Below are 23483 nucleotides of genomic sequence, written 5' to 3' on the forward strand. Positions count from 1 at the left end.
ATCACCAAACGCCCACCAGGGGGAGCATTCGACTCCCGAAACGGCCTGCGTACCCTGTTTCAATCCCTGTGTCAGGGATCATCCTATCTGCTCCTAATGGAGCTATAATCACTTGCCACTCTCAAACCTGGGAGCTACAAGGCTAGGCTCGTGTCTACCCAGGCCAACGCTCTCTCCGGCGGATACCTGAGTGTGGGTATCAACCGGAGAGAGGGACGCGCACCAGCAGGGAGTCCCTGGGGCTGCGAGTCGGTCTCGCGGGCCACAGGGTTCCTGTTGGCCGCATGGAAGTCTGTGCCGACCAATGGGAGAAGGACCACCCATTCAAATTGGGTTTGCGCCATTCTCCTGGTTGGTCGGCGTGAGTAAGCGCCGGGAGCGGACGACCAATCCGAGAAGGAGCGCTTGTTCAAATGGGGTTTCGCGCCCTTCCGTCTGATTGCGCGGTGAAACCCCTTTCGTCCCTGGGCGCTGATTGGCGCTGATTGGCGCGAATAGCGTTCACGCCTTTCAGCAGATTGGTGCTGCAAAACCCCTCTCCTCCCCGAACATCGATTGGTGCAGCAGAGTTTTGCTTCCTTTCTTCGGACTGGGCAGCGAAACTCCTTCCTCCCCCTAACACTGATTGGCGCGATTTGGTTTGCGCCCTTACGGCTGATTGGTTGTTGCTTGGTTTGGGCGCAAAGTTTGAATTCATCGGGCTAAACCAAGCAACACCATGGAACTAATTTCGGGGATGTACAGAGCCTGGAGCCCCAGTCTTTCAACGCTGATATCCTAGGGGGGACCCGGGGCTATTCATCCGTATAAAGTGTAACCCTGTACCCCCTTCCCGTCCATGGGCGCTGAGCCCCAAAGTTCACCACCCTGTCTGTAATGTGTACTCATGCGTGTCCCTGTGTTGTGTTGGATGGAGACCCCCTGTGGGGGTCTGTGCATAAAAAGCTGTGTGCCCAAATAAAGATTGTCAAAGTTGTACCCTGGAATTGTGTCCCATCCAGTTACTGGGGAAATGGGTGTGATCTATCCTTACCAAAGGGAATAACCAGCCAGGTTACTCAGGTCTCGCTACAGTTTGTCACATAGAAACATAGAATGTGACGGCAGAAAATAACCATTTGGACCATCTAGTCTGCCCAATAGATATGTAGGTACTCCATACTTACTCCAGCTGCTGAATAGACGTCGACAGGTAGCCATCGATACTCCCAAGACCAGCATGGAACTAGGGAAAACCAAGAACAGACTATCACAGACATTCCCACCAGATCCTACCCGATCCCCACACGTTTAGACACAGTCTGTTAAAAATGCTATCAGCAATCAAAAAAATCATTAAAAGTATGGATTAAATGGTTCAGATTTTACACCAAAAGTAGAGTTTTATGTAGGGTAGTTCTACAAAGGTGTACACTGTAGCACCTTATGGTTACAGGTAGGTGTGCAACCTGGGTTGCGTGAGACTGTATCTGTGTTTGAAGACATTGTCTAGCTCCTGTAGTTTTGGAGATTACATGAATATGGCTCGTTATGGGTATCGCTACAGAATCAATGAGGAGAGCTCGACATTTCATAAAGCATTAGAGTTTGCATCTGATACTAGTTTATTACAAACACAATCTAAAACTAAAGAAGAGGAAATATTTTTCTCCAGTGTAAAGAAACAAACTATTCCTGACAGTAAATATTAAGCAAAAGCAACGTATTAGCTGTTATAGGTGTGGAGCACATACATGGGCCTCAACACAGCCAATTTTCCCTCAGACTGTGACAACTCAGTTCGAGGGAAAGAAGGAGGGAGGTACTGGGGGCCACATTTAGGCTTTCAGAGGGCCGGAGGGAGCATTGTGAGGCTCCCTCCCAAATCCCCAGCTATTTAGTGCCTCTATGCCCCGCTCCCGCATTCAGGCTTTGCATGTGCATGTGTATGTGTGTCTGTGAGCTTATGTGTAAGCAAGCTTGTGTGTCAGCTAGCTTTTCTGTAGTGAGCATATGTGATTCAGTGAGTGTGTCTGTAGTAAGCATTTGTATAGGTGTAGTGAGTGCATGCGTGTGTGTGTATGTCAGTGCATTTGTCTGTAGTGAGCATGTGTGTAAGTGAGCTTTTCTGTAGTGAGCATGTGTGTGTCAGTGAGTTTGTAGTGAGCATGTGTGTGCCAGGGAGCTTTTCTGTAGTGAGCATGTGTATGGGTGTCAGTGAGCTTGTGTGTGTGTGTCACTGAGCTTGTTTGTTGTGAGCGTGTGTGTATGTCAGTGAGCTCGTCTGCAGTGAGCGTGTGTGTGTGCCAGTGAGCTTTTCTGTAGGGAGCTTGTGTGTCAGCTAACTTTTCTGCAGTAAGCATGTACGTGTCTGTAGTGAGTATGTGTATATGTGTCAGTGAGCTTGTGTGTGTCCGTGAGCTTTTCTGTAGTGAGCTCATGTGTGTGTCAGTGAGCTTGTCTGTAGTGAGTGTGTGTGTGACAGTAAGCTTGTCTGTAGTAAGTTTGTGTTTGTATACCAATGTGTTTGTCTCTAGTAACCTTTTGTGACTGTCAGAGTTTGTACTAAGTTTGTGTGTGCGTACCAGTAAGCTTTGTCTGTGTGTGTCAGTGAGATTGTCTGTCAGTGACCCTATTTGTGTGTATCAGTGAGCTTGTGCTTTTATGTCAATGAGCTTATGTGTATCAATTAGATTGTCTGTCTGTGAGTCTGTGTATCAATGAACTTATGAGCTTGTGTGCTTGTGTCAGTAAGACTGTCTGTGTCTGGATGTGCCTATGCTTAGTGTATAATTACATTTTTTACACTGCGAGAACCAATATTTTGAATTAGAAAAAGAAGCATACCAATAATATATATATACACACACGCACATATTTACACACACACACTACATGGCACAATGACTTATGGGGCCAGGATACATTTTTTTACAGGGCTGCTTTGCAGCCCCCTGTCTAGCAGTGAAAAAAGGGGTCGAACATGGATGTCATTACAAATATGCCACCCCCTGAAAAAATTCCTGCAGACGCCCATGAGCACATAATCCTGGAAGTTCTGATTGCAGAATTAAACATGCTCGTTATCACAAGGCACATTCCATCTGTGTGCCACTATCCATAAAGCGCTAATAAGTGCCCTGAATCATAGGAGTTTACCAAGGAGGACACAAGGAGGAAACCAACAGAAAATGCTTTAAATCATTATTATTATCCACACACTGTTGTGCTTGCTGCATTTATGTTTCTGTTCTGTACCTAGCCATATGTGTAGTGTAAGAACTATGTCCTCACCTTATATGCATTATTTGTAACTTATTTAATTTTAGTTTTCATCTCCTCCCCTCCTGTACATGGCTCTAAATTTGACTGTGTTAATATTCCTGTGACGGAACGCCGTCCCTGAGTACCATGCCCACATGTGCCCACTCGCTTGCCTGCTTATTGTTTTCAGGTCAGGGCTATTTAACTTTGTATTGTTTGTGGGGTCCTCTTGTTTGCAAATCATGTTTCGGCTTGGTTGGAAGATTGTGCTTGTCCCATTCTAGATATGATAAAACTGGGGCTTGCGTATTAATCTGTGGGTAGATATTAGTGTCTCTTTTGGATGTGATATTGGTGTTATTTTTGTTCTTGAGAGCTGGTGATCCTTGGTATAGTTACATAGTTACATAGTTACATAGCTGAAAAGAGACTTGCGTCCATCAAGTTCAGCCTTCCTCACATATGCTTTTGCTGTTCCAGTCTCTGGGAGTGGATAGAGCTAGTCGCCTAGCCTGCTCCAGGATGGAGAGGCTCCAGGACCCCAGTCAAGCCACGGCGACTAGGGCAGAAGCGCTGAGGCACTGAGGTTTTTTCCCCTGCTCCAGTTAGGAAGCGGTCCTTAGCGGAGGTACCCAGTCTGGGTACAGGGAGCTCCATTACAATTCCTTGTAACACTCTTCACACTACCGCCCTATCTCGCTATTGCCATTTGCCTCCAAGATCCTTGAGAGAGTCGTGTACATCAGACTGACCTACTTTCTCGAATCCAACTCTCTGCTTGACCCCCTTCAGTCTGGATTCCACGCCGGTCATTCTGTCGAAACGGCTGTGACCAAAGTATCCAATGATTTAATTGCTGCTAAATCACACGGCCATTATTCTATCCTAATTCTCCTGGATCTTTCTGCTGCCTTTGACACTGTTGATCATCAACAGCTTCTTTGCATGCTCCGTAATTTTGGTCTACGGGATACTGCTGTCTCCTGGTGCTCCTCCTACCTCTCCCAGCGCTCTTTCAGTGTTTCTTTCTCTGACTCTGCCTCTTCCCCCAACCACTCTCTGTCGGTGTCCCCCAAGGTTCTGTCCTTGGTCCCCTACTGTTTTCTATCTACACTGCCTCCCTTGGTAAACTCATCAGCTCCTTTGGCTTCCGTTATCATTTCTATGTGGATGACATGCAAATCTACCTGTCCTCTCTTGATCTCTCTCCTCCCATCTTGACTCGTGTCTCTGACTGCCTTTCTTCCATCTCCAACTGGATGGCTGCTCACTTCCTTAAACTCAACCTGTCCAAAACAGAACTTCTGGTCTTTCCTCCCTCAAGTGTCACTACTCCTGAGTCTGTCTCCCTCAACGTCAACGGCGCTACCATCACCTCTAAGATGGGCCGAATGGTTCTTATCTGCCGTCACATTCTATGTTTCTATGTTTCTACCTTGAAGGCTCGCTGCCTGGGTGTTCTTTTTGACTCCAACCTCTCCTTCACCCCTCATGTCCAATCTATCGCAAAATCCTGTCGCTTCCATCTCAAAAACATAGCGCGCATTCGCCCCTATTTAACCCTGAATGCGGCTCAGGTGCTGGTCCATGCTCTTGTTCTCTCTCGCCTTGACTTCTGCAATACCCTTCTCAGTGGTCTTACGTGTTCCCAGATTGCACTGCTGCAATCTATAATGAATGCAGCGGCGAGGCTCATTTTCCTGTCCGCATGCACCTCCCATGCCTACCCGCTCTGTCAGTCCCTGCACTGGCTTCCAGTTAAATATAGGGCTAAATTTAAAATTCTGGTGCTTGCTTATAAGTCCCTACATACGGCTGGTCCAACCTACCTATCCTCCCTAATACACAAGGCCCCTACGCTCTGCCAAAGACCTACGTCTACCTGTTTGTACTCCCACCTCTAATGCTCGCTTCCAAGATTTCTCCAGGGCTGCACCTCTTCTGTGGAACTCCCTTCCCTCCTCCGTAAGACTTTCACCCAGTCCCCACTCATTCAAAAAATCATTGAAACCTCACTTCTTCAAGAAAGCATATCAATTAAACTGTTTTTATCCCCCACCCCCATGACTCCTCTCCTGCAACTGTAAAAAATTACCTACTAAGCCTTCAATGAATACGTTTCTAACAACCTACTTCGTACCCCTACTTCTACCCTTTGTGTCACTATAGCACACTCCCTCTAGAATGTAAGCTCATTGAGCAGGGCCCTCCACCTCTCTGTTCCTGTGCGTCCAATTGTCTGGTTACAATTACGTGTCTGTTAGTCCACCCATTGCACAGCGCTATGGAATGTGATGGCGCTATATAAATAATAAAATAATAATAATAATTTTCCTACCACTACCCTCATAAGCACCACAAACTGAGAACCAAATTCTTATATATCATGGCGGCTTTGTTGCTGTAATTTATCTGCTGAGTGCTGGTGGAGAGTGTTGAAATCAAGCCCTCCCACTGATGTAGAATTATTGAAAATCTTTATTGAACTTGTATTGAATTATTGCACTAACTCCATTTTAACTTCATACTGTGACAAATCCTCCATTTTGTCCTCATAACCTGACTCCTTCATTTTAAAACTACATTACATGACAGAATTTCCCAGCACATCTAACACAATGGACAAAGACTGTATTCTCTATAAAGACATGACTAACTCAGGAACTGCTGAATTTCCCCTAACTCGCAACATAGTATAAATTGAAGGCCATGAGAACACTGTAGTAATGAAATGTTCTATTCATAAGAGACTTTGCACCTGACCACAGACCTGACATCATGACAGTGTAAATTGACGCTCAAGCCCCCCTTTCCACCGAGTAAACCTCATGCTAAGGGAAATGGCGCTTGAGCCCCTTGTCCCCACCCGTGTCCAGAACAATACCACCTCTCGGTGGGTGGACACATAGCTAACCACTTAGTTTTTGAGCCAATTAATTATATTGATAGGTGGACACTAATCCAGACACTTAACAATTAATCCAATTAATGATGTGTATTTACTGATATTCTGATAATCAATGATGACGCAAAATGCCTCTTAAAAGGGCCTGCGCGCCCGCTTTTCTTCACTTGCCAATAAATTTTCTCGAAGTTATTTTAACCTGAACTCCGTGTGTCAGACTTAATTACTTCAGCGTATATACGCAATTCAATTTTCTTAATTTGGACAGGAACAGATAGACATTTAAACATTTTGGTTTACTGCTAAAAAGTACCATAACAAACTTGGCGCCCAACGTGGAGCACCGGGCTATGTCCGGCCGGTGAGCCGTCCTAAGGAAGACGCTGTTGGACGGAGGAATCCGGGGGGAAGGAAAAGGAGACTGATCACCTCCAGGTACACGGTAGAGACTTCTGCAGAGCCACCGGTATGTTCCGGCCCCTTTGATTGACCCGTCCACGTGTCTGTGACTGCTTCCCGGGAGGACATCAAAGACAGGTAAAATCTTGCCCGGTGTCTCGTTACTCACTTGTTTACCTGCATTTAGTCTATCTGTTGCCTGGGTGTGTTTGAATTGTTTGCCTGTTTCCCCTTTTTGAGATAAAGGGGGGTGGACCTGCGGGGGTTTTGCCTGGGGTCCTCTGTTTTGCCTGTTTCCCCTTTTTGAGATAAAGGGGGGTGGACCTGCGGGGGTTTTGCCTGGGGTTCTCTGTTTTGCCTGTTTTCCCCTTTTTGGGATAAAGGGGGGTGGACCTGAGGGGATTTGCCTGGGTCTTCTGTTTGAGTGAGTGTTTGCTTACCCCTTTTGGGTTAAAGGGGGGTGGACCCGGGGGATTTGCCTGGAGTCCTGTTGCCTGTTTTACTCCTTTTAGGGGCCACGGGTCTGTGGCTGTAGGGAAAAAGGAGGGTTGACCTGTGGAAGTGTTCCTGGGGGTCTTCTTTGCCTGTTTACCTCTTTTAGGAGCCTCGTGGCTGTGGCTGTATGGAAAAAGAGGCGAGTTGGGTCTGTGGAGATTGTGTAGACTCATAGTTTCCTGGGGATCCTTCTGGTGTTACTTTGGTAGCCTAGCTAGCTTCATTGTGCACATTACTCTGCTTGCAGAGAGGTGGTACCCTCCAGCTTTGAGCGCTGAGCTGGAGTCATTCCAATTTTTTATTTGTGGTGTGTGGATTCGGGCAGGCATTGCTGTCTTCATCACCACGGGGTAGTGGGACTTATGAGTGGGTTTCATAGGGGCACTACGAGAGTGAGGATAGAGGTGGCCACTTTTAGTGGGCTGCTGTAACAAGGGAGGCTAACGGATCTCGGACCGGTGTCAGTTGTTTTCCGTGGCCTTTGGTAGTGAGACTTGAGGAAGTCGTTCTCCGAGCGGGGACACTACGGGGTTGAGGGAGGTGACTTTGGAGTAAGCACACGAGTAAAGGAAAGGTTTACTGTTGATTTTATTTGAACTGTGATGCATGCACTGTATTTCAGTTGTACTGTTGTCTTGTTTGTGTAATTAGGAGTTATTTAAACTCCTGTGTCTGTCTCTAAGGATTTTTCCTTGCCTTTTCCCTTTTCTATACTTCCTATATTATTATTCTATCCACTCCTATTTCTCTTGATAGAGAAGTGATTGGTCACACACTTCTCACCTCGCTCCAATCCGTGTCTACCACCTCGGGTAGGCGGATTCAGTGACTAGTCTACGGTTTGGGAAGACGCACTTGAGGGAGGGCCTCCCCACCCTTCTCCTTGAGTGGCAGTCGAGCATTGTAGACGCTCTTGTTCCTTTTTCCTTTCCTATCCCTATATCTAGGACGCTGGTATAGGGGGGAGGGGGAATATGGGGCAGGAATTGGGTAAGCCCGGTAGGGGCTGGCTCGCATGTGATTTAGTTGAAGACAGAGAGGGAGAGGAAATGGTTAAAGGTGTTGAAAGAATTGCTAAAGTGTGTAAAATTGCTGTGCCTTCATGTGGTAGATTACAACCAGAAAGCTGGCGTAGATTACTGACAGAGAAGAAAGGCAAGCTTACAGATAATGATTTATTAAAGACTGCTGAAGCATGGTACAGAGTAGCGAAGGCTATTCAACAGGAAGGTTGGGTTGAGGAAGAAATAAATCACAAAGGTGTGAAATTGTTTGTGTATCATAATAGTTGTGTTGCTGGGGTGTTTCCTCAACCAGCGCCCCAAAATGGCGCCCAGGGGATGTCTATCCCCAAGGTTCAGTCAGCAATAGGTGATAGCCAGCTGACTATGTTCCCCACTCCCAATCCTCCCGATGCCCATCCCATCACCTCCCCTGTCTGCCCGGTCCTGAATTCTGATGGATCTTTCTTTTCCCCTTCCCCGTCTCTAACCTTCCCATCATCCTCATCCATCCCTACGCTACCTCCTGTACCCAGGGCCGGATTAAGAGCACACTGGGCCTGGTGCTGACAATTATGATGGGCCTAATTACGGAATCTTATCGACCAAAAACATTAAAACAATCATACCTCCCAATCGTCATGTATCTGATGGAGATGGTGCTGGAGGGAAACTCATAGGATGCAGCTATAAGAAAACACATACTCTATGCTAATCTCTCTCTAATTTATATATTTCATCTTTCAATTAAATCCATAACCCTTAACAGCAGTGTCCAGTGAAGCAGGCAGTCAATGGGCGGGGTAAAAGGGTGAGAATCAACTGGTGCGAATCACGTGACCAGACCTGCCAAAAGGGGAGAACATGCCCAAAAAGGGGGCATGTCTGTCGAAAGAATTTGAAGGACAGCCTGGCATGAATGCATGTCAGGCTGCCCGCCAATCATGCAGGCTGTCCAACTAAGGGCATACTATGCAGGCAGCACCCTGAGCTTGACATAAATGCGTCTAATGATGCGCTCACTCAATGCTTTCTAAGGACTGTCCCCTAGCACTCGCTGGTCCACTTGTCTCCTTACCTTCTTACTAGCAGGCAGAAATTCCTGGTATATAGTCTGAGACAGATAAAAGGTGTATGTAGTGAGTGTAGATGAATGGGGACATGCCACAGTGTTAGAGAGACCAACGTCTGCATTACCTAAACTAATTTTATTGTCAGCCAGTCCACACACGTTTTGTTCCCATACATCCCTCTTAAGCTTCCAAACTTAAAGGGACACTATAGTCACCAGAACAACTACAGCTTATTGTATTTGTTCTGGTTAGTAGAATCATTCCATTCAGGCCTTTTGCAGTAAACACTGTCTTTTCAGATAAAATAACTCCACTGGCCACTCCTTAGATGGCTGCTAGAGGTGCTTCCTGGGGCAGTACTGCCTAGTGTGCAGCACTGCCATTCAGTGTCTCCACCCTTGGCATGCAGACACTGAAATTTCCTCATAGAGATGCATTGATTCAATTTATCTTTATGTGGAGATGCTGATTGGCCAGGGCTATGACTTGTGCTGGCTCTGCCCTTGATCTGCCTAGTTGACAGTCTCAGACAATTCTATGGGGAAGTATTGTAATTTGCTCAGACCACCACTTCTGATGATGTCAGCAGACAGTCAGTTCAGAGGCAGGGCCAGCAGCTGCAGACTTGAATACAAGTTATATTTTACTATACTTAGGGAGGCAAGAAGGGGGCAGGGTGGTGGTTTTAACATAATAGGGTCAGAAATACATGATTGTGTTCCTGACCCTATAGTGCTACTTTAAGCAAGAGTATATGAAGAGTAGTTAAGGTTGCCACCTTTCTTGGAACAAAATACCAGCCTTAATCCTTTGTATAATCACAATGAGTGACATCAGAGAAAATTCTGTAACATCACCAACAAACTACTCACAGTTTGATTCTGCTGTATAGATGGATTGCTCCCAGTGTCTCAGTCTCACAAGTCACCCAGTGTCTCAGTGTCCCTATGTATCACAGTGTCAGTGTCCCCATGCCGCCCAGTCCCCTAGTCTCCCAGTGTCTCAGTGTCCCCATTTCTCCCAGTGTCTCAGTGTGTCCCCATGTCACTAGGACACTGAGAGACATGGGGTCACTGAGACCCGGGGACACTGAGAGACCCGGGGACACTGAGAGACATGGGGACACAGACATTTAGGGAAACTGGGAGAAATGGGGACACAGACACTAGGGACACAGACACTGGGAGACATGGGGACATTGAAACATTTGGGGACACTAAGACACTAGGGACACAGAGACATGGGAACACAGACACTGGGAGACTATGGGACACTGGGAGACTAGGGGACACTGGCTGGGAGACAGACACTTGGGGACACTGGGAGACATGGGGACAGTTGTGGACATAGACATGGTGACACTAGGCACACAGAGACATGGGACACAGACACTGGGAAACTTGGGGACACTGAGACACTAGCGACACTGGATGGGGGACACTGGGAGAAACAGCGTCCCCATGTGTCTCAGCATCCCCATGTGTCTCAGTGTCCCCAAGTGTCTCAGTGTTCCCAGGTCTCCCAGTGTCTGTGTCCCCATGTGTCTCCTAGTGTCTCAGTGTCCCCATATGTTCCCTAGTGTCTCAGTGTCCCCTAGTGTCTCAGTGTCCACATGTGTCCCCTAGTGTCTCATGGTCCCCCAGTGTCCCTGCTGCCTTTCCCCCCCATCCCTCACTTATCTGAGCTGTAGAGCTGCTGTCTGGACTCTGTGCTGTGTTGCTGGTCCCCATGGATCAGTGAGTAGTACAGAGAGGCAGGGATATGCATAGACCTAAAATACTACTTGGCGCTGATGAGCCGCGGGGCCGCCATCTTGGATCGGTCACAGTGTGATCTGCAGCATAGACATATATAGAATATATATGTCTATGATCTGCAGAGCAAGGTCCTCAAAGTAAATATGGTTAGTCTTAAAATACACCTGGAGGGTGTATAGATCCAGTAGCATGATGTTTAATCCTGGGTTATTAAATAAACTTTACTGACATTTGCTACTTTAAGACCTCTATGGTTATTTACGTTATCGACTAAGTTTACTCAATACATTGAAATTATTTGAATTTCCAGATTGAAACTATGCATTGCATTTGGATTTAGGTTTGCTAAAATTACAAGTTTAGTGAACTAACCCCACAATCTATCATCTTAATATACATGTTTTAAAGTGGGACTGGATCTTTGCCTGATTTGTAATGTATTTACTTTTCACCTATTTTTAACTAATATGGATTTTAGAACTGTTCAAAATAAAATGAAGATATCTACAACTCTTTATTATTGTGAGCTCTGTCTTTTGCACTTTGAAGTCCGCATGGAGATAGCATAAAGAGAATAGGAGAACAAACAATCACATCACTATTTACTAAAGTGAGATTTGTCACTAAGGCAAAGTAAATTAAAAAAAATTAGGGACAGAAGTCCTAATATATAGACATATAATACCACACCGGGTGACCGGCCCAAAATGGCGCCCGCATTTCATGGCCCCCCGAGGTCAATGCGGCGTCTAGGTATTATATGTCTATGGGGATATGCTGTAACTTCCTATCCCTGCTTCTCTCCACACACAGTGACCCCTACTGGCCGGTGCTGGTATTGTAGAGTAATCTCCACTTATTCTGAGAAAAATACCTGCATTTGTATTGCCAGCCAGGCAGTCTCAAATACCGGCTGTGCCAGTAAAATACCAGTCAGGTGGCAAACCTAAGAGTAGTGTGTGTGTAAAAAAAAAAAATGTAAAAAAAAAAACATTTTTTTTTTTTTTTTCAATGGGCCTATTCCATGGGCCTGGGCCTGGAGCTGCAGCTCCATCAGCCCCTATGTTAATCCGGCCCTGCCTGTACCTAATCCTAACATTTCATCTGCCATTTCTTCCCTGCACTCTCTCTCCGTTGATAATCCCCTCCCATCTGCATCCGCCCAACTAACTACCTCCTCCTCCCTTGCTCCGGCTCCTCCTTCTGCACCCACCCCTACCAATCACTCTCTGTCCTCTCCCGTAACCGCCCCCACCCCGGTCCAATATCCCACCTCCTTCCCAAATCCCCACCCAACTCTCCTGCCCTCCCCAGCCTGGCCATACCCTTTCCCGTATCCCATGGCCCTGCCCTATCCAAATTATCCCTACCCCCTTCCCCAAGCCACTCCCCAGGTTCCGGTCATGCCCAGTACGGCACAGTCTACCCCGGATGTGCCCATATCCAACATGGCCGCCACTTCTTCCCTTAACCCCAATGCAGCTTCCTTTCACGCCCCCAATATGGCGGCCCCCAGTCATCCAGCACCCCTGATGCCGGTACTTCCCGGCGACTACTTCTCCCAAGACTCTGACCCACAAGCCACCCCCGCTTCTGGGACTCCCTCTCACCCCCCGGTCCTGACACCTCAAGCGGGCCCCTCACGCAGGAGGGCCCAGATCGTAGAAATAGATGAGGAAGAGGATGACAGGGTATCCCAGGACTCATTGGAAGCTGTGGGAGCTTCAGCTCATCGTTCCATCGATGATCCCTTCGGACACAAGGGTCGAGGAGAACGGGCCCCTCCTAAATATGTTGTTCAAGCTAGTGCTTTAATGAAATCACTCCCTGACCCAGAAAAGCAGCCTATGCCTTTTTACCGAGGGATAGTTCAAATTCAAAAGACTTATTCCGCCGCATGGCGTGATTTGCTGAGCATTTGTGCAATTAAAGCAGGGGATGCATATTGGCCCAGCATGGCCCGCCACCTCAGTACAGATCTGCTCTCCAGTGATGTTGATTACCCCTCCGGAGTGACTTTTTGCAACCAATTGAGAGAATGGGCTAAGGACAAGCTTGCAGATCAGGCTGCTGGCCTTACTGATGTTATACAAGATAAAGGTGAATCAGTGGAAAGGTTTCATGCAAGACTGTATCAAATGTTTACAGATTTGGGGTTTGATCTTACTGATAAGATCCATTCACAAATGCTGTCCGGTGCATTTGTCCAAGGTGTCAAAGATTCCATCCGTAAAGGAATCATTGCTGCACGCCCAGAATATAAGGTTGTTCCTCTGGATACTTTACTCTTGGTTGCTAGAGGTCTAGAATCTGCCCAAACCCCCAGAAGGCCCAGTTCTGCTCCGCTTATGGTGTCCCGCACCACCCCTATTCCCAAAGGCACCAAACCGGAGGATGGTTATTGTTTCAATTGCAGAGCCAAAGGACATTTTAAAAGTGATTGCCCAGAACCTAAAAGAGAGCCAAGAAAGCCGTCCAGGCCAGCACCGGCCCCTAAGGCCGAGACCACGGTTCCACTAGTTGAGGAACCTGATGATTAGGACAGTGGCAAGCCTGTGTCATTAACCCCTGTCATGGCAGTGTCTACAGGGGACAAGGGGGGGCCACTTGCTACAGTGACTTTACCCATTGAGGGCCAACCAACCACAACCACCAACACAGGTGCAGCCCGAAGTGTTCTGCGAGAACAAGACCTGCCAGACCCATCCTTTCTGTCAAATATTGATGTCTCTTGTGTTGGAGTGGATGGCCAGCCAAGACACAGCCCTTTAACAACTCCACTACGAGTTGGCACTAGCCTGCTTGCTCGCTTTGTGGTATCCTCCACATGCCCAATTAACCTGTTAGGCGCTGATGTTTTCTCACACCTGCAAGCATCTATCACCTTCACTCCAGACGGACAAGTAGAAATGTCTACACCTCTATCTGAATCAGACACCTCAGCCTTGTGCTCCCTACCTCTGATGCTGCATTTAGAAGGTCCCCGTGGGGAGGCAGCAGAACCGAGGTCCAATTTCCCAGACGTGTTAAAAACACAGGTGCCTGCTAAATTATGGTCCTCAGGCCCAGAGGACATAGGTCACCTAAATGTCCCTCCTGTGGTGGTAAAGCTTATTCTAGGAGCTAAGTTACCAAGAAAACCACAATACCCTTTAAAACCAGCACAGGCTGCAGCCATTTCTATCCAAATCAAAGCACTCTTGGAGAAGGGTGCTCAAGTGAAATGTAAATCGGAATGCAATACTCCATTATTTCCTGTGAAAAAGAAAACTCCAAAAGGTGAGCCAGAGAAGTACAGGATGGTTCAGGATCTCCGTGCCGTCAATGAAGCTACTGTCCTGGACACCCCTCTTGTACCAAATCCTCACACTCTGCTCTCTGGAGTCCCACCATCTGCAAAGTTTTTCACAGTCGTTGACCTGGCTAACGCCTTTTTCAGTGTCCCACTGGACCCATCTTGTCAATACCTGTATGCCTTCACCCATGAAATGCAACAGTATACCTGGACTGTCATGCCCCAAGGGGCACAAAATTCTCCAAGTCAATTTGCAAAAGCCATGGGCACCATTCTTGACCCATGGCAAGCTGAACACCCAGAAGTTGTTTTGCTCCAGTATGTGGATGATTTACTACTCTGTGGAGACGATATACCCACCACTGAGAAGTGTTCAATTAGTCTCCTTTGCTATTTGGCAGAACAAGGATGCAAAGCTTCACTTATCAAGCTGCAATTCTGCCAACCTTCAGTAATTTTCCTTGGACATTGCCTATCTCAAGGTACCAGACATCTTACTCGGGACCGGGTAAGAGCAGTACTGGATATCCCACCTCCAAGGACTTCAAAATCTCTCCATGCCTTCTTAGGCCTCATTTCCTACTGCAGAGCATGGATCCCAGAAGTCTCTCTGCTTATGCAACCTCTCTATGATGCACTCAAGTCAGACCCATTCTGCCTGACCAATGAAGCTCTGGACAATTTCAAATCTCTTAAACGTGCAATTGCTTCTGCTCCTGCCTTAGGCCTACCAGACTACACCAAACCTTTCAAATTGTTTGTCTCTGAAAGACAAGGCCATGCTACAGGAGTTCTTACCCAAACTAATGACTTAAGAGGCCGCCAGAGGCCTATTGGATATTTCTCATGTCAACTGGACATTGTGGCCAGAGGGACTCCTTCATGCCTTAGGGCTGTCTTTGCTGCAAGAGAACTCATAGAAAGAACTTCAGACCTGGTCCTTGGCCACCCCCTGGTTGTTTTGGCCCCTCATGACATCTCTGCCATTATCAACCAAGTCCAGCTCAAGCACGTGTCTCCTGCTAGACACCTACGTCTGCAATGTCATCTCCTTTTGCCTGACAACATTTCTATACAAAGATGTCAAGTGCTTAATCCATCCACTCTTCTTCCACTCCCTGAGGGGGGTATCTACTATGGATTTATCACGGATGAGACCTACATCTATCTGCTCTGTGGATGTATCAAGAAAGTCATGCATCCACATTTGACATTTTACGAAGATGAGACACCTCTTTGTGAAGGCCCGGATTACGCCTTCTGTACCATGTGGTACAAGCCGAACATTACTCCCGAACCTTGCTATGAAGATGAGCTTTACCACTGGATTGATGTGAAGCTCACTGCTCAAGATTTCTATTGTGACTCTGAAGGCAATAGCATGGTTCTGATCCAATTACCTCCAGAACTCAATTACCTGTACCGTCATTGGGATACTGCTATCCCACATATTCCTGTTACCAAGTTGAAAACAAGGTCATGGAATGATCTTGGGCCCATGGCAAAGCTATGGGCCACCATGGATGAAACACAGCTACAGGAAAATGGTATTGCCAAATACCCAACAACTGACCTTCTGGAAGTATGGCCACGCCATTTCCTGGAAAAGGAGTTCCAAGATTTGGTCATAGTGAATGATTATGACCCAGAAACACCTCATGACTGTTTTGAACAGATGAAAATGGAGACAGTGCACTTACCAACTGTGCATGAGAATCCATTACCAGACCCAGATTTTACCCTGTTTGTGGACGGTTCAAGATATGCTGATGAAGAAGGAAAATACCATACAGGATATGCCGTAACCACAACAGATGAAGTTATCAAATCATCATCTTTACCGCCAGCAATGTCTGCGCAAGAAGCTGAATTACAAGCCCTGACTTCAGCATGCAAAATTTCCGAAGGAAAATGTGCCAACATCTATACAGATTCAAGATATGCTCTGGGTGTGGCACATGACTTCGGACTCATTTGGAAGACAAGAGGATTTCTTACCACCGCCGGTACACCAGTTAAACACAGCTCTGCAATCAAGGAACTAATGGATGCCCTCCTACTCCCTGAAGAAGTGGCCGTTTTGAAAGTCAAGGCACATGGGAAGTTGGATACAGATGAAGCAAAGGGCAACCATTTGGCTGACCAAGCCGCTAAGCAAGCAGCCAGAGATTTGCAGGAAGTGGATGAAGAAGTGTCCGGACAAGAAGAAGAAGAAGTCCCTATTTTTGCTCTACAAACTCTTCCTACTGATTTAAGAATTTTGCGAGAACAGCAAGCTGCAATCACCCCTGAAGAAATCCAGAAATGGAAAAAGAAAGGAGCCATCCTAAAGGACGGAATATATTACAACAACTTTAAATTCTGCCTTCCAAGAAATTTATATCCAGCAGTTGTCCAATGGGCACATGGGCCTGCACACCTGTCAAAAGACTTAATGGCCGCCCTCATACAAAAGTATTATGAAGCACCTGGAATCACAACATTGATCAACAGCTTCTGCAGGGCCTGTGTCATTTGTGCAAAATGTAATCCAGGAAAACCAATCAAAGTGCCTTCAAAACACCTGGCAAAACCCATGTACCCATTCCAGAGAATTCAAATTGACCACATCCAAATGCCCAAGAGTGGGCCCCATGAATATGCACTAGTAATAGTGGATATGTTCTCAGGCTGGCCAGAAGCATACCCAGTGGCCAATATCACTGCAAAAACAACCGCAAAACGCCTACTTACAGATATTGTATGTAGATTCGGACTTCCAGAAGTCATTGAAAGTGATCAAGGCCCAGCCTTTACAGCAACAGTGACTAAAGAAATTTGGACTGCTCTAGGGGTGACCCTAGCCTTCCACACCCCTTACCACCCACAAAGTAGTGGTAAAGTAGAGCGCATGAATGGCACCTTAAAAGCCAGAATGTTAAAAATGTCACAAGAAACAAAGATGCCCTGGCCAGAAAGCCTGTCAATAGCTTTATTCAGTGTTAGGCACACACCTAGAGGGAAGCACTCATTATCCCCATATGAGATTCTATTCGGGACAGCACCCAGACTAGGTTGTTATTTTCCGCAACAGTTACAGCTCCAATCAGATGTTTTAGTAGACTATGTAACTGAACTTGCAAGTGCCTTAAACAAAATACATGCCCAAGTTTTCTCTTCAATTCCAGATCCCGATTTGGATACAGGTACCCACAGCCTGCTTCCCGGAGATTGGGTTCTGGTTAAGAAATTTGTGCGGAAAAACACCCTGGAACCAAGATTTGACGGTCCATTCCAAGTTCTCCTGATCACCGCAACCTCCGTCAAAGTGGCCGGCAGGCCAAATTGGATCCACGCTTCCCACTGCAAGAAGTCTCCTGCCCCAGAGGAAGCAGATACCGCACAAGCATGTACCTCTGGTACATAATCTCCTTAATAAGCTCAATTAAAGCCCAACAGGTAGCCATTACTAAGGATGTTAGTGGGTACACCTTTTGGTATAATTCATCATGTACCCATGTAGCTACCTATACCTTTGATTATTGTGATATTGTAGAATGCCCGTTCCCTACATCACAAATTCAGAATATCTATAGAGATATTCCCCATTCAAAAGACCCATATGTTTGTGTAGTGGACAAACAATGGGGGCACAATTGTGACCATTGGGGGGCGGCGGGATGGAATGCCGGGCCTGCCTGGGGTTACAAGCCAAGAAGTGCCTTATCTAAAGTAGATGATCATGGTAGATCCCTTCTCCAGAGAATGACTTTGAGAAAGCCTGGGGGAGGTACACCAATGAAATTAATCCTTAATATTGAGCATCCAAGTCCAACAGATGCAGACCAATATGTGATGGGAATGTATTGGAAAAAGGGTTCCTACCGCAAGTTAGGGCATTTCTACGGCAAAGATATGTGCAACTCTTCTGAGTGGCAAGGGGCCACTCATATGGTCCCTAACCCATTAAAACCACACATCCAGACCTTTCAAGACATGATGGCCATTGCTAACCCCACCTTTGAAGATACCATGGCCGCTGAAACAGGTTTTAATGATGTTAATCTATGGTTAGAATGGATGAAATATAATGCTAATAAGCATAATAAGACCGCATGCTATGTGTGTGGCGGTGCCCGGCCTCACCTGGGCACTGTGCCTTTAACCCTGCCAGTAGATATAGAAGCATGTGTGTTGAGCCTTTTTGCCTATCACTATGATTTCAACAGGTCCATATGTAAAGCATGGACAAAGGAGTATCCTCTCCTAACCAAGGATGTCAAACCCCCAGATGGTATTACAGTATATAAAGGTAATTACACTTGTTATGCCAATTATGATGGAATTGGTAAATTCTTGGGTAACTTCTCTAAGGGGTATTGTGCTACCTACAGAAATGTCTCCATGAACTTGTTGCAATTTCACACTAGGTCATTGGGGGATATTTACTGGTTGTGTGGGGATTTACAGCTAAGATCCAGAATGGACAAAGAATGGTGGGGGGAGTGTACTTTGGCTAAAGCCATCATGCCCATACACATTATCTCTGACACGCACCTCAACACCCATGAGTCCAGTCACACTAAGGTTAAGCGCGAAGCCCCAGTGAAGGGAAGTTTTGATCCCCATGTTTATATTGATGCTATTGGTGTACCTAGGGGGGTGCCCAATGAATTTAAAGCAAGAGATGAAGTTGCTGCAGGATTTGAATCACGTTTTGCCATAGTTACCACAAACAAGAATTTAAATTGGATAAATTACATTTATTATAATCAACAGCGTTTTGTTAATACCAGAGATGCCCTCCAGGGATTGGCCGAACAGTTGCAGGCCACATCCCAAATGGCCTTCCAGAATAGAATGGCCTTAGATATGATTCTAGCTGAAAAAGGAGGGGTATGTAAAATTTTGCCCGACACTATGACATGTTGTACCTACATCCCAGAAAACACAGGCCCTAATGGTAAAGTTACATTAGCCATAGAAAAATTAAATGACCTTTCTGAAGAGTTAAAAAGGAATTCTGGGATAAAAGATCCCTGGGAAAGATGGTTTGGTTGGATGACAGGATGGCAAAAGGCTTTAATGCATATTGGTATGGCAATACTAATTTTTCTTTTTATCTTTGCTCTTCTCTTTTGTTGTGTCCTCCCTTGTCTGAGAAAATCCCTCATGAAGACTGTTGACCAAGCGGCACCCACTTTCACACATCTCGAAGTTGATGACCAAGATTTCCAAGATCTCAACTCACCCTGTTTACCGCTGCAAACTATCCCTTTTGTTGATAAAGTGCGAGAATTCTAGGAAGGGACCAGCTTAGGGACAGCATCTGTCAGTGAATGGTAAAGACCCCGTGTGGAGAAGTGGTGGGCAAGCCATCATGGGCCACCCATGGGAGTGAAGTGTTCGAGAGCCATGCTGACGATGAGTTAGCCTATTAGGGTCAGCTCTAGGGACAGACTTGCACTTTGCATTAACACCTAGCTAGCGGCCACGGGGTTTCTGTGCCTTTGGGTTAACACGTCTTCTGGTACTAACAAATAAAGTTTTATCTCTTAGAACCTAACATTTCATAGGGGGGACTGATGTAGAATTATTGAAAATCTTTATTGAACTTGTATTGAATTATTGTACTAACTCCATTTTAACTTCATATTGTGACAAATCCTCCATTTTGTCCTCATAACCTGACTCCTTCATTTTAAAACTACATTACATGACAGAATTTCCCAGCACATCTAACACAATGGACAAAGACTGTATTCTCTATAAAGACATGACTAACTCAGGAACTGCTGAATTTCCCCTAACTCGCAACATAGTATAAATTGAAGGCCATGAGAACACTGTAGTAATGAAATGTTCTATTCATAAGAGACTTTGCACCTGACCACAGACCTGACATCATGACAGTGTAAATTGACGCTCAAGCCCCCCTTTCCACCGAGTAAACCTCATGCTAAGGGAAATGGCGCTTGAGCCCCTTGTCCCCACCCGTGTCCAGAACAATACCACCTCTCGGTGGGTGGACACATAGCTAACCACTTAGTTTTTGAGCCAATTAATTATATTGATAGGTGGACACTAATCCAGACACTTAACAATTAATCCAATTAATGATGTATATTTACTGATATTCTGATAATCAATGATGACGCAAAATGCCTCTTAAAAGGGCCTGCGCGCCCGCTTTTCTTCACTTGCCAATAAATTTTCTCGAAGTTATTTTAACCTGAACTCCGTGTGTCAGACTTAATTACTTCAGCGTATATACGCAATTCAATTTTCTTAATTTGGACAGGAACAGATAGACATTTAAACATTTTGGTTTACTGCTAAAAAGTACCATAACACCACCCCCACCCCACAAAAGTATAAAACCCTACAAGTGCAATACTAAGATTATGTCCTAATTCCTATTACTCATGTTACTCGCCCTTCCAAATGATGTGGAGTCTAACACTGGTCCCCCAACAGATTCCATTCCTAGCCGTTCAGCTAAAAAAGGCCTCTCCACAGGCTTATTGTAATATCCGCAGCTTACTACCAAAAATCGTGCACTGTAAGCATGGTGTTCACATTACAAACCCAAAATCATTGTGCTCTCTGAATCGTGGCCAACCACAAAAATACCTGACAGCCATTGCCATAGAAATGGCAGAGCAAAAAGAGGAGGAGGCATTGTCATTTATGGTGGCAATTCCATAAAGTTTACCCCTTTACAAAACCTTAGTCCTCCTGCCACCTTTAATTTCCTTTCTGGCACAATTGAGATCCCGTGCAGTAAATCAATAATTGTTGCAGGAATCTACCACCCACCTAGCTCCCCAGTGCATTCCCTATCTTACATAGTCCATCTCCTCAGTGAAACCATAGCTCAAAACCCAAAAAGTGAACTGTTGGTCTTTGCAGATTTTAATATTGATTGGCTGAATCCTAAAAATAATAGTTCTTGCTCAATGTTTAATACTTTGCAACTAACGCAAATAATCTCCTTCCCAACTCACATAAACATTAAAAACCTTAACTTGGATTCTCTCCACTTCTGATAGAATCCAGGAGGCCGGTGTTCTCCCAAACACTTTCAGTGATCACTTATTAGTGTACTGCGTGTGCAAAATAAAGGCTACTTAATACTCTCCCAAGGTTAAAATCACCAGACTGTGCAATTTAATTCTTTCAGTCCGAACTCCTACAAGTTTGGAATTTGCATGCCCCGCTGCGTAAGGTGAGAGTAAAAGGGGAAACATATGAATTGGATTACAGCTGACTTCATTCGAGTTTTGAGATTCATTGTGGTCAAAGTTGTGGTCACAGTTCAAGCGTACTGGCTCCATAAACGATCACTGTGACTACAGACAATGGCGAAATACATGCACAAAACAAACAAAATTGGCCAAAGCCCAATATTTCAGTATATGAACAATAACATTTCAAACCCTAGAAACTTTTGGAAAATCATAAACAACTTACAAACTCCCCCAATCGACTCCCAACTTTCCACTATCAAAGTGGACAACCAAACCCTGCAACACTACTTAGATGTAGAAAATGCCTTTATTAATTATTTTGTCAGATCTTTCCCCACTCTGATTGCCAAGCTAATAAATGACACGCATTCTGAACTAAACTTCCCGACTAAATTTGCAAAGATCTTGTATAGAGAAATTCAATTTTAGACCTCTGTCTGTTTGTGTTGTTAATAATCACCTTAATAATTTAAAAATGAAAAACCAGTCTGGACCTGATCAAATCCCAGCAATGTTGCTAAAGCTCAGTGCACCGGCAATTGCTAAACCTGTCACAACCGTAATTAATGAATCCTTGGTGTCTGGATACATACCCAAACTTTGGAAGACTGCGAGAGTAGTGCCTATCCATAAAAGTGGTGACACTATTTGGTTTCTAACTATCGCCCTATATCATTGCTCCCGGTATTGTCAAAAATCTTAGAAAAATGTGTCCATACGCAACTATGTGAGTACTACCAACAATCAAGCTATCTGACCCCTGATCAATCGGGCTTTCGCCAGAATCACTCCACCCCAACTGCCCTCTTAAAAGTTTGCAATGACATCCAGACTGGCATGGAACAAGGAGACCTAACTGGAGATATGTCCCTTGATTTCACAGAGGCCTTTGACACACTAGACCACTACATTCTACTGCACAAACTCAAAAACTCAGGTATTAGTGATTGTTCGCTAACCTGGTTTCGATCGTATGTATCGGATCGCTCGCAATATGTGTCCATTTCTGACAGCGACTCCCTCCCTCTCCCAGTCACGTGTGGTGTTCCCCAAGGTTCCATTCTCGGCACCCTACTATTTACATTGTTTATAAATGATCTGCCTAATGTCTGCAAATCCTCAATTGTACACACTTACGCAGACGACACCGTGATCTATGCGAGCAAATCCGATCTACCGCAGCTTGAGGCTGTGCTCCAAGACCAGTTTACAGAGGTAGAAAAGTGGATTGCAAAAAACAACTCTCCCTAAACACTGACAAAACTGTCACAATGATCTTTGGAACAGTATCTAAATTACACAAATTCCACAATTCCCACCTATCCATCAAAACTAATTCAAATGGCACACTGACCGCAGTCCACTCTTTCAAATACTTGGGTATGTTGTTAGACCCCAATCTATCTTTTGTTTTTTTATTAGATGACAGGGCTACCTCACAAGCCTACGGAGCACTCACCCACTTTTGCAACAATATGGCAGAACCGTCATGTTAGCCACAAGTTTGCTCCCTTCTGAGAGGTCTCACGCCTGACATGGGGACAGTTCCTGTATTCTCAACTAGCTACTGTGATATTTTCTATTTCTATAATTTTTTCACACACCCGCTAGGTATGTGCACAGATAGCCTTGTACCGAATAACCTGATGTTGACAAATATGCCTGGCTGGAAATCTATTCGCTCATTTTTCTTTTTTCATACTCCTGTCTCATAAGCATGTTATTGAACTATTTTTCCATATTACCACTCACATGTCTAGGTAGTCCACATTGATCACATAAAGTTGTGTATGTTACACTTTGTATATATGTTTTTTTCTGTTAAGTCCATATACACCATAAAAATTTTTTTTCTATTTTGTTCATCTTTCACTTTAAGAAATAGTGTGTGTCACTGTTCAACATAGCAGACAATAAGCGATTGATTATGCAAACAATTGTTACTAATCTCACAAAAATATGCAATCAATAAGGTTATTAATATTATTTTCTCTTCAGTAGATAGAATATATTGTTTTTTCCGGTTATATATTTGTGCTGAATTATAACGAAGGTGGAACGCATATGAACCGCTGGTGGAACGCAA

General features: G+C 45.2%; 1 protein-coding gene across 4 annotated transcripts in view; it reads right to left on the bottom strand.

The window, feature by feature from the left end:
* LOC134609276 (protein HEG-like) overlaps positions 1–23483 on the bottom strand; it is a 385710-nt gene that overhangs the window by 160291 nt on the left and 201936 nt on the right. For all 4 annotated transcript variants that reach the window (XM_063452931.1, XM_063452928.1, XM_063452927.1 and 1 more), the window contains one exon: positions 1167–1225. In XM_063452931.1, coding sequence (XP_063309001.1) covers positions 1167–1225 — 59 coding nt within the window. The remainder of the gene's footprint in view (positions 1–1166; positions 1226–23483) is intronic.

This window comes from Pelobates fuscus, chromosome 4 (genome assembly GCF_036172605.1).
Source record: "Pelobates fuscus isolate aPelFus1 chromosome 4, aPelFus1.pri, whole genome shotgun sequence".
In the NCBI taxonomy this organism is placed as follows: domain Eukaryota; kingdom Metazoa; phylum Chordata; class Amphibia; order Anura; family Pelobatidae; genus Pelobates; species Pelobates fuscus.